Here is a 19247-nt window from a genome sequence, read left to right as displayed (position 1 = left end):
AATAATAATTAGGAATGAAGAAACGTTATAATTAAGGACTCGTTTGTTGTTAGTTGTTACACATTTTAGGTAGAAAGTAGGCGCACTCCATTTTCATTTCCCTTCTGTCATTTTCCCTTTTTAGGAACGCGAGGGTCGGTGAAAAAATTAAAAAAGAAAGGAAAAGAAAAAAAAAAGAGGTCTCGCTTAAACCCTAAATCCGAAGCCCCCCCTTTTAAACCCTAAAATATTGTCTCCTTTGAACCGATTATTGTACCAGGTAACATTCTCTTTTCTTCTTTTACTTGCATTCTGTTGTTTTGATTGTTTCTTGCCCTATTTTTCTACTTTTTGGGGTGGAGTTTGGTTAGAAAAATGAACCTGTTTTGCTTGGTATCTGCTTGATTAGATGTGGGTTTGAGTTTTACTTTTCGTTTTTCCTTGTTGGGTTGGTGAAAAAGATCTGAAGAAAAAAAACCCATTTCCGATTTTACATGATTATTTGTGAAGAAAAATGTGTTTTGGATAGGTAAGAAGAAAAATGTTCTTCATGATTGGAACTAGTTTGACAGAAATTCCAATCGCTGTGATATGTTTTTCCCTTTTTTTTTTTTTTTTTTAAATGTCATGTTTTTTTTTTTTCTTATGAAATGCAGTCTACTGTTTGGGAATGATTGAACCCTTTTTCTTTCTTTTTGCTGTTGTTGCTCTTGGAATTACAGCTGTAGGAACTGAAAGAAGGGTTTAAACGCAAGAAATGTAAATTTAAATAAGAAATTGGATTCAGTTTTTAGATTCCCTAAATGGATGCGAGGGAAGCTATACGACTAGCGTCTTCTGAACCGCAGGGTATGATGGTAGGTGGTAATTCTTATGGTGCAAGCTTACAAAATAATTCTATGACTAGTCAGAATTCAACGGGGATGATTCAAAGCATGCGACTTCCATTCAGTTCAGTAGTTCCTCCTTCCATGTCAAAACCAATGGATTCTTTGAACTCTCCGTACGGTGAGGTGTCATCAGGTGTGAAACCGGTTGGGTTTAGCATGAGTGATCCTATGAAAAAGAAGAGAGGAAGGCCAAGGAAGTACGGACCCGATGGTAATATGGCATTAGGCTTTAGCCCTCTCTCACCAGCTTCAGGGTCTGGGTATTCAAATACTCCATCATCAGAACCATCTGTTAAACGAAGAGGCCGCCCCAAAGGGTCAGGAAAGAAGCAGCAGCTGGAAGCCTTGGGTACTTTCTTATGCATTTCTCAAGTATGCTTGCTTTGTAGAGGGCACATTTCTAAGAAACATACCCAATGTTGATCTTTTTAAGTGTACCGTTGTTGACAGTATTATGTATTTTATTTATCAGAAAATTACTTTTAGATTTTCAAGTAGTTTGAATCTTGTAGTTTTTTCTCAATGTGACAACTTCTTTCTACAAAATTGTGAGGAGCATTCGTTAGAAGTTCATTTCAAGAATAGTCGGGATATCAAGTTGGTTATCCACTGACATTAATTACATAAGCTTTTACCCATGTCAGTTCACTGCCGCTAAATATTCATGTGCATGGCTATGTGTATATCTTCTCATTTTTACTGATATTTATGCACACATTTGTTTGCTTAATTTGTGAAAAACTGGTGCTTATTGGTTGTTTTTTGACAGGCTCTGCTGGTATTGCTTTTACTCCACATGTTATCACTATTAAAGCCGGCGAGGTAATGGATCTCTAACAGTATCTATTTTTCTTTATGATTACTAGCTGAGCAACCTTGCTACTTCTTGATGCTATTTATTGCTGGCATTTCATTAGACTTCTCATAAGCAAGGTTTTAAATTTCGGTTTTGGAAAGCGTTTTGGTCCTCAACGAAACCGAAATTTTAGGCTGGAATTCCTAAATTTCGGGCGAAATCCACGAAACTGAATGCAACTGTTGTTTGATGGCGTAACTTATTTCGACGTCGAAATTTCAGGATAATATTATATAATCATAAAAAAAACCAGATTTTTTGGTGAAATCCCTTAAATTCTGGCCGGAATTTCTGGGGAAAGAAATTTCGACCCAAATTTCAATGGGAACGAAATTTAAAATTTCGACCAAAATTTTCTAAATTTCGGTCGAAATTTTTTAATGTTTCAAGTTTACATGATTTCGGTTTCATTCTCCACCGAAACCCGAAATTTCGGATTTCAGTCGAAATTTGAAACCTTGCTCGTAAGTCACAACTCATGCTGTTAATTCATCACCTATCAAAAGAGATCATGAACATCTTTAGTTTTATATCAATGTGATGCATCATTTTAAAATTAGCTTGTAATTATCAGTCATGTCATCTGCTGATAATAATGTTTATGGAATTTTTGGGACTAAATCATGTAGATTTGTTCTCTGATCATGATCTCATATAGGTTTACAATTTCCAATATGCCATAATCATTATATTGTCCTAGTTCTTAGTTATATTTGCATAACATACATGCAATTAAAGTCAGCCTCTTTTAACAATCTAATATCAGTTTTATGACATGGGCAAGTTGGAATAAATTTGGCCAAAAGAGTGTCGGAGAATGTAATATTACATCCCATAAGAAGATGTGCAGCACGGCACTATTATAAGTTATTGTAATGTTTGCTTTCAAATTTGGAGGGATGTGGAGCACTCCAAGTCCGAGTAACTTGGGAATTGGTGAAACATCAATGTGTCGACTTCTGCAATTATTTTATCGGCCCTATCAACAAGACTAAGATGTGTAAAAAAAAAAAACTAGACTTAGATGCCAGAAATCTTTAGTGCCTGACACTCCGACTGATTTTTTATCTACAATAATTGAAGTAATATAAGCAGAGCCCTGAATGAAGTAAAGGAACAATGACAATAGAAGATTTCGGAAACATACCCGGCTGCCATGTTTTGAATGGTCAAATTTCTTAGAAGATTTGAAGGTGCCAAGGTGGCCATAGGAAACCTATTTCGGCCCTCGGCATTCTGCCTTTCAAAGGAAGACATGGTTCAATTTCCTTATACAAAGTCTTAGAAACATTGGGGCCTGAAAGAGTAGTATTGTGATTTTGCGCAAATGTTCTTTGCCTGTTACTATATTATGTTGGGTGTCTTTTGGTCCGTAATAGTTATAACTCACTGTATAATGATGTAACTTGGGGGAGATACCTTAAAAAAAAAAGATATAACTTGGGGGACCAAAGGGGCAAGGCCGAACTCATGCTATATGCTACTCTTTTTTTAATCTGTTCCAAGGATTGACACTTCTTTGGCTTCAGATTTTGTCAATGTGCACCATTATTGTAAAAATGATAACGGAGCAGGATGTCTCTCATGCTATATGCTACTCTCTTTTTTAATCTGTTCCAAGTATTGACACTTCTTTGGCTGCAGATTTTGTCAATGTGCACCATTACATTTTTTAATAGGTTCTTCTAGCTCAGATCTAAGTCCATATTTATCAAAATTTCAATCGCAAGTCGAATGAAAACATCAGCTCTGTCTATATATAGTTTAAGCATCTGCAGATCAACCTTTTAGATGGATTCTGCACAGAATAATTGCATGTTCGGCAATACTTCTCATTCTCGCCTAATTAATCGGGCAGAAGCGGACTCACGAGAATCGTCGGAAGCGACTCTTAGTCAGTCCGAAAAATCTCAGATTTTAGCCGAGATAAAAGCTGGAAACTTGGAAACAGACTCAAAGTGGGTCGGTAGCCGAACGGCCCGAACGTGATTTTCGATATTTCTTTGCTTTTGTCATACTCGGCATCTAATAAACCGGGAGAATCCCGTAAAAGAATTGTTGCCGAACACGCCCTAAGCCTCCAAAAGTCAGACCTACTGCATTTCTTTTGCCTCCAAAGATTCTATTTTCATATATATGTACTTCCGTGTCTAAGCAATGCTCTGGACTAGTCAAATGGATCTCTCTCTCTCTCTCTCACACACACACACACACATACATTCTCTCTCTCTCTCTCTCTCTCTCTCACACACACACACACACACATTCTCTCTCTCTCTTTCTCTCTCTCTCTCACACACACACACACACACATTCTCTCTCTCTCTCTCTCACACACACACACACACACACACTCTCTCTCTCTCTCTCTCTAGACACACACACACACACACTACATGGGCGTGCATGTGTGTGTGTGTGTGTGTGTGTGTGTGACTAATCAGAGAGAGAGGGAGGGAGGGGCTTTTGGGGTTGCCCTATGGGCACTAATTGCTATGATCAAGAAGTCGTAGGTTTATTTATTCCAATTTCCATGCACATGCACAAATACATGGAAGTGAATTGTCACATTGAAAGAATTAAGGTAATAGGTTAGATCATCAAGAGTCCACATATGAAAATAGAAGATCGGTTGGCAGTTGCCTTCCTGAAGTGGTTGGGAAGGAAGGCCAAGGCTCATCTCTTCCACTCATCATTGATGTAAGCCGGAAGACCAGCCCCGCAATATCTCACTTAGAAAAGGTAGGAACTTCCATTCTGATACTTATAGAAGGCATTTCACTCACCCCTTCAATCTGAAAAAGAGACTTGAAGTGATTCAACACCGTTTCTTCTAATTTCTTACCCTACATTTGCTCTAGATTCCTTCCCTTCATCTGAGTTACCGCACCGGGTTTTGCCTTTCTTTGGAGTCGCGAATGGCTCATAACAATCCTACACTGTTGACAATAGTGCCTAGATCTTTGCTAGAAAAAAAAATAGAAGGTTGCTTTCTAAGCACCACTTGAAAGTGTGTTGGTTACCCCATCTTTAACCCACCCACTGCCACCGCACACACAAGTACACAGCCATCAACTTAAGAGTTAAGTCCTAGTTTGACAATTGGCCATTCCAGAACTAGTTCAAAACCCTAGAAAATGCTCTTCGTGCGGACATCCGATTTGTATATATTGCTGAGCCAGTCTGCTCATCAAAACTAGATTGACCCACAATTTAGCTAATTGGTGCATCCCACGGTGGAGTGATTGCAACAATCCAATCCATTCAGATGTAGGGAAGGCTGTGTCAATAGAAAAGATGAATTCAATGAAGCAGGCCTAGAGGGAGCACCATGAAGGTGGTGTTGATGTGCACAGGGTGGAAACCAAGATTAGCAACAAGAGTGGAGTTGACGGTGTTGGATAGAGGAGGTGGAGCTTCGCCCAACAGAGAGATGGGAGAACTCAGTGGCACACGACAGTCAAATCAGCCTGCCATTTCTAGCTATGACACTGGTAGAGGCGAGGGTCGGGGTTCTAATGGAGGGTGAGGCTGACTGAGTGTGGCAAAGGTGGAAGACGGGTGATGGTGGCAGAGGCGACGGCTGGGATGGCAATGAAGGCTGATGCCGAAGGAGGGGGAGGCAGGGCCCGGGGCGACTTAAGAGAGATGAGTGTGAGAGATTGAAGTTGATTTTTTGCGGAAACGGAGTTAAGACTTATATCTGAATCAAATTTTATGTGGTTTTTGCCTAGAATTCTGATTAGGGGAAATAGATTTCCGCAGAAATTGGACTCTATTCAAATAGCGCTAGATCAATTTCCACATAAGCCTATTTCGGGCATCTGACCACCACTACTATCCCCATCTCTGTTTTCGGGCAGAAGCTTCATGAACAGCCTACACATTTCTTGCAAATCCATGTGTGGGGTGGAATTTGCCAAAATGAGGCAACCATGTAAAGCTTGAAATGTCATAAAAGATGTGTGTGATTAGACTGCAACAATAATGTCTTCCAACACAGTTGGCATGGAGAATGCATATTTTTGCATTCTAGGGCTGCTGCACACTCTTGTGTCCTTGAACTTCTCCTTATTGTTGTGGGACTGTGCCTCAATAGCCATCTAACAACATTATATAGGCATTGGAGAGCTGGATGGCTTCACCTGTTATCTCACTAACCCAACAAGCACTTCCAATTTACATGCTCAGCCATCAAATTTAGATTTTTTTAGTCTTTTAGTTGTTTTATATCACAAAATTTGCTTTTCCTTGAACTGGGAGTATATCCTGTAGATCTTGTAAAATGAGCATGACATTCAGTTATGCTTAGTTTTTTGAATTGTGTTCATGTTCTAATGATGAGGAAAATATAGTAATGCACTCTTTCTTCTACATAGTGGTTTTCGTTGTTAATTTCGCTTAAGATAAGAGTTCTGATTGAAATGAGAGGAATCGAATGATTCATGATACACAGTTGTTACTTGTAAGTATGCTATCTTATGTGTTGCTACGGTGTCATTTTCTTTCGCCAGGATGTAGCTTCAAAGATCATGGCTTTTTCACAGCAAGGGCCGCGCACAGTTTGTATTCTTTCGGCAAATGGTGCTATTTGTAATGTCACTCTTCGCCAACCAGCGACATCTGGTGGGACTGTGACTTATGAGGTTTGAATGGAACTGAATTTATACAACCAGTTTTATTTTAATATTAGTTCAATGTGATATTGATACTAGCAGTAACCTCTAAAATAGATTCTTTATATTCTTGTCTGCTTTTTAATGATATATTGATTCATATGATTAGCTAATTTTAATACAAAGGATTCTTGGAATCCGATGGTCCATACAATAAAAGCCATTAAACATGCAAACCAGACAGCTTTGTATGTGGCATGGGCAAAAAACATGGAGACCAAAAGCAACCAGAAGGGATTTCATTTTAACAAATATGTTATTGTAGTGTTAATAAATAGTGTATTAAGATTCTAGTAACATTCAAAAAAAAAAAAGTGTATTAAAATTTTAGATAATCTATAATGTTGAGCATCGAAGCCATAAACGTCATAGGAAGGTGGGAAACACGTTTCCGAAACGGAAACAAAACGCCTAATAAAAATAGAGGAAACGTGCGGGAAACGTTCGTGAAACGCATGGAAAACGCACGGGAAACGTTCGGGAAACGCGTAGGAAACGTTTCACTCCTGTTTCCCTTGTGTTTTCCCACCTTCTTGGCGTTTTCCACCTTCCTCGCCATAGTCAAATGCATGAATCTTTCACTCGCGTTTCCGTCTCGCGTTTCCCAAGACGTTTCTTAGTGTGTTTTCCAAGACGTTTCTCTATCGTTTCCCGTTTCTCATTTCCCCTTTAATTTTTTCGCGCATTTCACGTTTCGCTTCCCATATCCGTTTCCCGACCTGGTAACTATGTGTCAAAGTAACATTCGAAAGCTCAGGAATTTCCAGTCAAACTTTAATGGATTGTAATTGATCATATATATATATATATATATATATATATATAGGTGTATGTGTGTGTGTATTTGAAGGAAATGCAGTAAAATGTAATTGTGAACTGTCCTGCTTTTCAGCACATATAGGTGTGTGTGTGTGTGTGTGTGTCCTGCTTTTGATAAAATAGAAGACCTATTAGCTTTTAACAATTAAGCGCAACGCTATTGTTGATGAACTTGTCATGGATGCCAAAACTTTCGTCTGTTTCAGTTATCAACAAGAAAGAGGATGTACGGTTCATATCAGTTAAATTCAACATCTTCTGAGAACGTACTATCATTTCAGTGTTAACGTCTCAAGAGTTTGACCATGAGAAACACACCTTTGTACTATCATCACCCTGACCTGCTTCCCTTGCAAACACTAGCTGAAATGGCCACTTCTAAGTGCCTACTCTTTTAATTCATTGATCACAGATATATTCATGGTTAATCACATTATCAGTGTTCTTTGTGCATTTCAAACACTTCCTTGGAACTGAAGGTGTGTGATCCTTAGTTCTTATAGGTGAGGGCAAAGGTCTAACCATCACGCTCTAACCATCACAGTCCCATGCATTTTATTGGTCCCAACTTTTTTGTTTTTTGAGAAATTTGGTCCCAAAGTTTATGAGTAAATTATGTATATTCCAAGCAAATTTCTTGCTCCCAAAGTCAATGAAGGTTGTGTGAGTTCCTCATTTTGGCAATTGTGGTTCTTAGTTCTTACAGGTGATGGCAAAGGTCTAACCATCACTGACCCATGCACTTTATTGGTCCCAAAATTTTTGTTTTTTTAGAAATTTGGTCTGAACTTTTATGGGTAAATGCGTATATTCCAAGCAAATTTCTTGTTCCTAAAGTCAATAAGGGTTTAGTGTCAGTTCCTCAATTTCGTGATAACCTTTATTACATGTTTGTATCTACTTTTATTTTTTTTAAGGTAAGGATAAATTTTATTGAAATATCATGGAAAAACATACAAGAATGGACAAGATGTCCCCAGTATTACATGTCATCCAGATAATACGATTGAGAGATACATGTTTTAATAAAACATGTAATATGTTTTAATACATGTTTGTATCTACTTTTTTTTTTTTTTAAGGTAAGGTAAATTTTATTGAAATATCATGGAAACATACAAGAAGGGACAAGATGTCCCCAGTATTACATGTCATCTAGATAATACGATTGAGAGATACATGTTTGTATCTTGTCTAACCAGTTGATTGAGCATCTTTAATTTCTACTTGTCTTATCTCAAGAAAAGTTTGGCATCATACGGATTGACTGTTATGGGACTATTAATTATCTATGAGAAAAAGAAAAACAGTATTTGTTCTGTTTTGTTGGTAATGAATCCTAAGGGCCTTATGTCATGATTGGTATTTAGCCATGGATACCAAATTTCCATATCCCAGTTTTATGATTCATAAGCTTTCTAAAATTAATATATTTTTTATGTTTAGTGTTTATCACATGCGTCTTTCAGAATCTTTGAATTATGGCCTTTCATAGTTACTCTCTCTCTCTCTCTCTCTCTCTCTCTCTCTCCACACACACACATACACACATATACAGTACAAAACACAATTTTATTTAACAATAAAGGAAAATGTTACAATAAGTCCAGATTGGAAAAATAATATCAATAATTACATATTAGGCATAGATTTTGTTTCATCAATGCAATGCAATCAATTCCAAAGTTTGCTAGCTTGTGTGCCAACAAATTCACTTCATGGTGAATGTGTAAGATACACACTAGTAAAAAACTTGAAACTTCTCCTCTCAAGAATATTTGCATCGATTGCACTGCTGCTAGGAGGCTGATGCACTCTCCAGATGTCCAAGACTTCCAATGTCGCAAGTTGCCAAGTGCACTTACTAGATATTAATGTAGCAATTGATATAAATCAATGTTGAAGGATCAAATTAGAAAGAGCTAGAGATCATGAGAGAAAAAGAGATAGAGATGAAGAAGAAGAAGAAAGAAAGAAAAAGGGGAGAAAAGTGAGAGAAAAAAGTTTGTGTGTTTGGAGGAAACCCAAACCACAACTAGACATCAATGTAGCAATTGATATAAATCAATGTTGAACGATCAAAGTAGAAAGAGCTAGAGATCATGAGAGAAAAAGAGGCATAGATGAAGAAGAAGAAGAAAGAAAGAAAAGAGAAGGGAGAGAAGAAAGTGTTTGTGTGTTTGGAGGAAACCCAACCCACAAACCTCTTTCTTTATTACTTGTGCAAGAGAGAGCAAACTCAACCCACAAAATTGGGCCTACACGCTTAAGTCGTAATCATAAGTTAATGATATGCGGCTTTACAAGTAAAATGACAAAATGACACTTCTACCTCTCCACTAAAAAGCATATTTATCTAGTGACAATGCAAGATAGGTCCTATCTGTAGCCCTTAATTCTTCTACACTCACCCTTAAGCTAGAACATAAATATCACACATGCTGAGTTTGCCAACACTCATGCAGACGAGCTCCCGTCATAAATATATAAGCTAATTGAGATGCAGATCAAACGAATGGAGTAAAGAAGGCCTGAGAAGACTCACAAACAAACTGAATGTTCACCCCGATGAGCTTAGTCCTCTTATGTAGTACTGGATTAGAGGTAATACATACATACATACATATGTGTTAGGATGGGCAGATTAGAAGTAATGGGCAGATTTTTGGACAAACTGTGTCTGTCCATTTTTTCCCATTTTTCCCTCCACTATTGGATGGGTTAGAATGATCCTATGGATCTGATTTTTTGTGGACACCCTATCTAGGTAAGGGGCTTTCAAATGAATGGTTTGGATCACCCAAACAATGTGGGCCCCCACTGTATTTAACCCGACCGAGTAGATAAGCTTACCTACAAGACCGAGTAGCAACACTCCCCCCCCCACCACACACACACACACACACACATATATATATATATATGGCGGCTTGATTATTGCAATGATGGTGCATTGGAGTAGAGACCTCAACATCCATATTTGTGAGATTCTAAGTTGTATATTTCGTTTCGTTTCGGTCGAAATGGGTCAAAATTTTGGTTTCAGTCTGGAAACCGGAACGAAATCCGGTCAGAATTCGTTTCGGTCCGTTTCGGCCGAAATTGTTTGAAAAGGCAGAAAAAATTAAAAAAAATTACAGGAGCTGTTGGGACTGTTTTTGGCCATTCTACCCTCATTTTATGACTGTTTATGACCGTTTTATAGCCGTTGGAAGGGTATTTTCCATCTTTTCGCATCCGCAAGCATTCGCACCACTATATATACCCCATTAACCATTGTTTTTCCACTCTTCTCTCTCACCCTTCTCTTACAGACTTCATTTAAAAAATTTCCTACCAACTAAGATCTACTCTAAAATCTTCTTTTAAGCTCTTCAAGCTTCTCTAATTTTCTAACAATTTTTGATTTCTATGCATTTTTTTCATATTTTTAAATATTTAAAAAAAAATCCCTCTGGAAAGCAGAACGAAAAGTTTCGACCAAAACGCGAAACAAAACGGCCGAAACACCGAAGTGTTCTGCTCCGGTCGCCAAAATGAAACGGCTAACGAAATGGATTATACAACTTAGGTGAGAATTGTATAAAGCTACATTACCTCAGATGTAGCATGAGCCATCAATCAATATTTGGCTAAGGAGCAACCATTGATTGTTTCTTACTCTTCCACGTTACCAATTTACCACCAACAAACATGTAATAACTATTGGTAGATCTTCTATCATCTCGTAAGCCAGCACATTCAGCATCACAGTACCCTCAAATAGCCAAGTGCCCATGATTTTGATGCAGAATGCCTTTATCTGGTGTTCCTTTTAGATACTTTGAAGTACATCCTCATGATGATGTTTGTATGACTCATGCATGAATTGACTTACACATCATAAGTAATGTCACATAAATGTGTACCCAACCATTCTCTTATAGTGCCTAATATCTCTTAGATGATCTGAAATCTATTCATGAACCTGATGATTCGACTCAACAGGACTATCAACGAGTTTTACTCTAAGAAGACCTGTGCTATTTAGAAGATCTAAGACATATTTCCTCTGATAACAAAATCTGTCTGTCCTCTGTAAGACATTCCGTCTGCAAGTTTTATCCCACCAAAAATTGGAACAATAGATAAAAAATCATCTCGTTTACCAAACATGTGATTAGGTGGGGTAATGAGACTAGTTGGAAGTGTGATGTGCAGTTGCATATGCTGATGTAATTAAAGTCTTCTTTGAATTGAAGGCTAATGATAGACTTGAGGGCAGCAAGCTTTTTATTAAGCTCTTGAATCACTCAATCCCCCGGATTTTGAATATCCTGAGGTAGAAAGAGTATTGGAGTTGTACTTCCCCTCAACTGGAGCAACATTAGCATTGAAATTTCTCTGCTGCAGTTTTTTTGGACGATGTTGAGGATTCAGAACCCATAATTAATCTTTAATGTTCATTACTAGTCAATTCTACATTTCTCAATCTCCATGGTATGGATCATCTCCTTTTCGGCTCTTTAAATTTGCCCCATTTTTTAGGCTTTTATATAAACATTCTTGTCGACTGAGCCCATTCAAGATAATTTCTTCCATTCAATCTAAACTGTTGTGATCATCAAACCTGGGTAGTAATAGTGACTTCAGTTAGACTCTTGCTAGTCTATTATCAGTCAACTCACTTATAATAGCTTTAAATCATTCTTCAAGGATAAAGAAAAAACACAGAATAACCAAAACCTAAATGACAAGTTGCATTTATTATTCTTATTAACAAACTCTAAAAACCTCCACGGGAAAAAATTATGTCGGGTTCCAATCAGATTTCAGATAAAAAAACTGCTCCGATACCATGATATAAATCAAGGTTGAATGCTCAAAGTAAAAGAGCCAGAGATCAAAAGCAGAGAAAAAGAGAGAAAGAGATGAAGAAGGAAGAAGAAAGACGAGAAGCGAAAAGGGAGAAGACATTGTTCTTGTGGTCTTAGGAAAGCCAACCCACAGACCTTTTTCTTTATTACTTGTGCAAGAGCGAGTAAACCCCACCCACAAAATTGGGGATTTGGGGCCCACCTAGTCACAAACTTAAGTTTTAAGATATGAGACTGAAGTACAATGAAAGATGAAATTACATGTCTTCCAATGACCCATCCACTAAAACCGTCGACTGAAAAGCTTATTTACATTGTGACAGTACAAGCCCTTGATTCTTCTACAACTATCACATTCTAAAGGTCAACCTCCATCCATAATTGGACAAATAACTCCTCTACATAATTTCCCCTCATTTGATGAGCTCATTTTGAGTCCACATTTTTTGTTTGTTAGTCCTTTGTTCTGACTAATGCAATGCTCAGACTTTTAGAAGCGTAGTTATTTCAAGGACAATCTCCTCTGAGCCATGCATTGGCTCATAATCACCTCATTCTCGCTGTGTGGGGCACAGATGTTCAGGTTACTCCAGCCTTAAGCCTTTCGGCCTAAACCCTCAATTCCCTACCATCTATTGATACACGCACTTGTCATTTGAACATGAAAGCAAACACTCCACTGTTGTAACACACTAACATAATGTTTTATATGGATTAATGGCCATGTCTTGAAAAAATGTGTAAATCAGATTGTGTTTTCTTATTGGAGTTTTGAATTTGGTTGTCAAAATAAGGATAAAATGCTCACAGAGAGATCTCATTTGTGCAGGGTCGTTTCGAGATTATCTCTCTATCAGGTTCCTATTTACTTACAGAGAGTGGTGGCACCCGCAGCAGAACTGGTGGTTTGAGTGTGTCATTGGCAGGATCAGATGGTCGTGTTTTGGGTGGTGGTGTGGCCGGGATGTTAATGGCAGCTGGCCCTGTACAGGTCTGAAATGCTGAATACTCCTATTGTAATGATCCATTTCTTTGTGCTGATTCTTAAAGTTTTCTCTCAGGTTGTGGTGGGCAGTTTCATTGCAGAAGGTAAAAAACCAAAGCCCGAGTCCTCAAAACCTTTATCAACGACACCACAGATGTTAGGCATGGGTGCAAGTGCCGCGACCAGCCCACCCTCTCCAGGTACCACGAGTGAATCATCTGATGAAAATGGTAGCCCCCTTAACCAGAGTGCTGGAGCCGGCAACAACACTGGCCAACCTCTTCAACACATGCACACATATATGCCTGTTGGCTGGCCAGGTTCTCACTCTGCCAATCAGCACAGGCCACAGGCTTGAAGTATTTTCATAAATAACCATATTTGGTTTCGACATTTTAACATAGTAGGATTCTCCTTAGCTCGTAGAAATCGACTCTTGAAGCTAACCGATGGAAGTGGGGAATGTTGAGGAGATTCTTTCAGTAGTCTGAACTTGCTGTTCCATTCCACGCACAAAGGGTTTAGTGTTTCTAACACGGTTTTTTTCTCTGATGTGGAACATGTTTTCGTGTTTTGAGAGCCAGAGTACATGGCTTCTGTGGCATGTGCAGATCTTATTGGTCTTGTATCTTTAAGAGTTTGGGTGTTTTAGTTCTCTTAAAGTGAAAGTGTAGCTTAAGTTAAATTTGATGTGGATTCTGTAACCTGAGCTGCATGAAGAGGCTTCTCTATGCACTTTATATATTCCTTCAGTTGTGTTGTTTGCTAAACAAATATCATCCTCCTGCCTTTTGAACGGTGGCTTTTGTGGATTTTTAAGATTTGGCAAGGCTTTGAGCTCTGCCCTCTACCCTTGGGTATATTGAGCTTGTGCCATCTGATATGATGCCTCATAAGACTAATATGGGTATCTTTGGATAAATCTAAAAGCCATTTGCATATAATCCTACGAGGAATTGCTCGCTACAGACCAACATGCAGATGCATATCTATGTATAAATTTGAGTCCAATAAACCGATTTGAACTCACAATCTAAAACGAACAGGCTTGGGATGATTACAGTTAGAAGTGAAAGGCTGATTTCTGGGAGATGCACTTGGTGACAATGGCGGCAAAATAATCTCCCAATTCTATCATCTTATTTCATTGTTGTATTGATGGGGTTGGTAAAGCAAACGCATCTGATTGTAGAGTGATATAAGCAATTGCCTTCGCTGAACATTTAAGAGCATTGCTGATTTTGGGAGCATTTTTAGTAGCTTAAACATTCTTTACGACCCACAAAATACAAGAAATAGACTCTTATCCACACAAGGGAGGCCAATTTATCTCATTAGTTAAAGAAAAACATGCAAATCAGATTCTGTATTTTCTTATTAGTTTTGCATTTTGGTTTTGGAACAGGGTTGAAACGTTCACTGAGGCATCTCATATGAGCAGGGTAGCTTTGAGATTCTCTCTATTAGGCTCTACAAAAGTTGGTCGTGTACATGTCTAGCCACAGTTTGTCCCCCTCAATCTCAAATCTCAGCACCCAATGGATGATCCAAACTCTCATCAATCAGATGATCATAGCCACATGTTCAGTGGCCAATTAACAGTGGATGAATAGTTCCATTCACTGTCACCAAAACAGCTTTTTCCACTGTTTCCATATTTAACTCCGAGAGTAAACACTAAGGCCATGTCTGGCCACCATGAAAAAGCAATCCATGAAATACTTGTGGGGCTAATTGTGACATATGGGAGGAGATGGAGAACTTGAGAAGGTGGGAGCATGGAAAGCTCCTAAAAAACAGGAAAACAAAAAACAACTAAAAAATTGGTAATTTTTTCATTAGTTCTTAGGATTTTTTATGCGAACTCCTCTTGTGCCAACTCAATTCTATTCCTTTCCCACTTCTTAGGATGATCCTGACCCTCAGATCTCTAGAGATTTCTACATTGTCGCTACTGTTTTGACAGGATCTATAACATGTGAATAACTAGTTTCCCTATCCTGACTTTTATGGCAAATTATGGACAGAGGTTTGGAACAATTTAAATGGTATCTCAACAAAATTTAGCATGGATATTTTTTTTCCCATGGAATATTAGCTTACCAAGTGCTGAAAGAGGGGTAGGGAAAGTGGGAGATGGAAAGAATTGAGAGGCATGAGTGAGGAGACGATGCAAAGTGGCTGAAAAATAAGGAAAAGAAAAGGTCAATTTTAAGTAGAGTTTTTCTTTTCCCTGTTTTTCAGCCACTTCTCACCCTCACCTCACTCTTGCACTCTCAATTCTTGCCCACTCCTATTCACCTTGCCCCTCTCCCACCACTTGATAAACTAATATTGCATGGAAAAAACTTTCATGGTTGCCAAACATGGCCTTTTAGTTTCCCAATCTGATATTTCCTCCTATTCACATAATTTTCAGGAACTGAACAAAGTAATGGGTCTCAAGGAGCTTCATCACAAACCCAAGAAAATGGCTTTTCAAGATTGTTACTTTTCCACAGCAACTGATTCCAGGCGCTGGGTAATTCTCTTTAATGACTCTTTCTCAACAAAGACATTCACATAAAGTATAAACTATATTAGATTTTAAGAATTGCCACCCATACTTGCTAACCATGTTGAAAACTTAATGAAAATTTCTGTCATGTTCATATTTTTACTAGAATGAAAAATTAATAACAAATTTCAGGTCATACATAGCGTCTGTTTCTATCAACAGATGCAAATTCTTCATCATTCCCTGCCAAGTCATGTAAGAAAAAACTTTTATCAGGAATGTAGCCTTCATCCTTCATTTGCAATATCAAACTCTCCAGAGTTCTATGTATTCTATCAAATTGCAAATGAGATCTATCTCTTGCAATAAATAAGTGAACAGAACATCCCACCTGAATCCAGCTATTCCCAGGTTTCTTTATCAAACCCCTCTCTTTTATCATTGTTCTAACCTTTTTTACATCTGCCCATCTCCCTACAGAAGCATATATATTAGATAAAAGAACATAATACCCCGGATCATCCGGATTCTTACTAAAAATCAACTCCCCAACAAGCTCAGCAAGCTTGATCTTCTTATGAACTCTACAAGCTCCAAGTAGGCTTCCTAATACATCGATACTTGGTTCAACAGGCATTTTTCTTATAAATTCCCATGCCTCCTCAAGGTGCCCTGATCTACCAAGAAGGTCTACCATGCATGAATAATGTTCCATATCTGGAAGAATACCATACCCATCAATCATGGAATTATAAAAGAACCAACCACTACCAACTAGTCCCCCATGACTACAAGCTGATATGAGTGCAATAAAGGTGACTTTATCAGGCTTAATTATTTCTTTCTTCATCTTATTAAAGATAGAAAAAGCCTTAATTTCATGTCCATGCATCCCAAGTGCATCAATGATTGTGTTATATGTCACAATATTCTTATCAACCATCTTTTCAAAAACCTTCATTCCAAGTTCTAAGTACCCACATTTGCAGTACATATCTATAAGCGAATTCTCAACAGAAACTACAGAGCTAAGGCCACTTCTAAATGTGTAACCATGGATTTCCTTTCCATGTCTAAGCTCGGCCAAACGGGTACATAGTGGAAGGACACTCATAATGGTTATAGAGTTCGGACAAAATTTTGATTTGTGGAATCTCTGCAATATCTTGAAGGCTGAAGCAACATCTCCAACTAAGCATACCCCGCAATCATTGAATTCCACATCACGATGTCTCTATCGGAACTAATGTCAAAGACGAATTCTGCTTTGTTAAGGGACCCAAATTTGGCATACATATCTACCAATGCACTTGCAACAAATACATCATACTGGAATCCATGTCTTATGACATAGTTATGAATCTCCTTTCCTTGTTTGATTAGTTTCAGATCAGCAAACCCGGGAAGAACGCTCGCAATCGTAACAGAATTGGGTCTTATATCTGATCCCTTCATTTCAAGATACAAGTCCAAACTTTCATTGTACTCGCAGTTTTGTGAATGACCAGATATCAAGCTACTCCAACTGACTACATCTTTTACTTTCATTCCACTAAATAGACGACGGGCTTCATGGGTATTTGCACATTTACAGTACATATCAATCAAAGCATTTGAGACATACAAATCACTCTCTGCTCCAATCTTTATAGAAAAACCATGTAATCCCATTCCTTCTAACAGAGCTCCCAATCTACTGCAGGCTGGAAGAACGGTAGCTATGATTACTGAATCAGGACTGAAACCTTCTAATCTCATCCTTCTAAACAGATTCAGAGCTTCAAACCAGTCTCCATCTTGCACAGCCCCACAAACCATTGCACTCCATGACACTAAATCTCTCTGAGACATTTGATCAAACACTCGCCGCGCTTCGTTCAAGCTGCCGCATTTCGCGAACATGTCAATCATGGCACATTCCACAAAAATATTGGGTTTCATTTTGTGGTGAGTTTCATTGAAGTAGATCAATTTCTGTATCTGTTTGCCTTGTTCTAGTGCACATAATTCAGAACAGGCCTTTAAAACAAGAGGGTAAGTGAAATTATCAGGTATCAGATCTTCTTTCAGCATCAAGTGATAAAACTCAATTGATTCTGAGAACTGACCCACATTGATCAAACCTCTGAGAATTGAATTCCAAGCAAAAACAGTCCTTTTAGGCAGTTGGTTAAACACAAGCAGAGCTTCTTGGAGACTGTCAAATCTAACATAAATGTACACAAGTTGTGATCCCAACTCATTACTACTACTTGGGTTGATAAATCCACTAACCAACAAAAGCCCATGCATTTTTCTAACTTCATGTATAGTAGTGGAAGATCTAAGAAGGACAATGTGGTTATGAAATTGGGTTCTTGTGGAGGTATGCAGAGATTTTGGCAGCTGTTTGGTTTGAATTAGAAAACCCAGATGAGAATTTTGTTGAGTGGTGTAATGAATGATATGTTTGGTTTGGGTTCGACATTTGGGGAGTGAATTAGTTAGGATTGTTGAAGTGGGTTTGAATGTTAGTGTTTGATTGGCTTTGGTGGGTTTTATTCTGTCAGAAAGTCTAGCCAACGAAAGCATGTTCTTGTGTTTGGGTTCTACATTTGGAGAGTGAATTAGTTAGGATTGTTGAGGTGGGTTTGCATGTTAGTCTTTGACTGGCTTTGGTGGGTTTTATTCTCCCAGAAAGTCTAGCCATGGAAAGCATGTTCTTTTGTTTGACGTAGTAGGATTCTCCTTGGCTCGTAGAGAAGCTAACCGGGTAGTAGCAGGGATTGTTGAGGAGATTCTTTCAGTAGTCCTAACTCTCTTTTTTTTTTTTCAGAAGATATCGAAAATTGCATTAAATCAGAGTTCAGTAGTCTTAACTTGCTGTGTGTCACCAGGAAATCTGGCTTTCAGTGTTTTTTTTTCTTTTTTGAAGGGCTTAGATTAATCTTAAGAAGAAGGTTTTTAATCTCATTCAGCCCTTCACAAATCTATCATCCGATTTCATTGTAGTATTGATGGGGTTGGTAAACCAACTACGGTTGATTGAAAAAGGCAATAAGCAAGTGCTTTCGCTGATCATTTGAGGATATTGGTGAATTTTGGACAGCATTTTTAATAGCTCATCTACCCTCAAAATATAAGAAGACCACCCCATCCACACGAGAGACCAATTTATCTTATAATTTAATGAAAAACATGTAAATCAATTCTGTCCTTTCATTTTTCAATCTCCACTCTCAGTACCCAATGGATGGCCAAAATCTAACCAATCAGATGATCCTAGCCACAGGATCAGTGGCCAATCAACAGTGGATGAACAGTTCCAAGGGAGTTCTTGAACCCGGCACTGGCACTGGCACTGGCACTGGCACCAAAACAACTTTTTCCACCGTTTCCATATTTTATTTCCGAGTGTATATACCAAGGCCATGTTTGGCCACCATGGAAAAAAATCCATGAAATATTTGTGGAGCCAATTGTGATTGTGACAGATGAGAGGAGATGGAGAGCCTTGATATGGTGGGGAGCTGAGGGGAGCATGATAAGTTCCTAAAAACAAGGAAAACAAAAAACCAATTCAGAATTGGTAATTTTTTTTCATTAGTTTTTAGGAGCTTTTTATGCTATCTCCACTTGTGCCTACTCAATTCTCTTCCTCTCCCTCATTCTTTGCCCCTTTCACACAACTGGGCCCACGAATATTCCAC

At 38.3% G+C, this 19247-nt stretch overlaps 1 protein-coding gene and 1 pseudogene across 1 annotated transcript; one reads left to right on the top strand and one right to left on the bottom strand.

Annotated features, from left to right (window-relative positions):
- The first annotated feature begins 59 nt into the window (after positions 1-59).
- Positions 60-13813, top strand: LOC143877237 (AT-hook motif nuclear-localized protein 10-like). Its single transcript, XM_077379173.1, has 6 exons — positions 60-259; positions 702-1218; positions 1639-1691; positions 6240-6371; positions 12906-13067; positions 13138-13813. The coding sequence occupies exons 2-6, from the start codon at positions 783-785 to the stop codon at positions 13417-13419; spliced, it is 1065 nt and encodes a 354-aa protein (XP_077235288.1). The 5' UTR covers positions 60-259; positions 702-782; the 3' UTR covers positions 13420-13813.
- A 1839-nt stretch (positions 13814-15652) lies between these two features.
- LOC143876513 (putative pentatricopeptide repeat-containing protein At3g01580 pseudogene) lies at positions 15653-18669 on the bottom strand (annotated as a pseudogene).
- Between the last annotated feature and the right edge of the window lie 578 nt (positions 18670-19247).

Source organism: Tasmannia lanceolata, unplaced genomic scaffold (assembly GCF_043159265.1).
Source record: "Tasmannia lanceolata isolate RefF3 unplaced genomic scaffold, GAP_Taslan_0.1 ptg000005l, whole genome shotgun sequence".
Lineage (NCBI taxonomy): Eukaryota > Viridiplantae > Streptophyta > Magnoliopsida > Canellales > Winteraceae > Tasmannia > Tasmannia lanceolata.
This window is presented reverse-complemented; position numbering and strand designations above follow the sequence as displayed.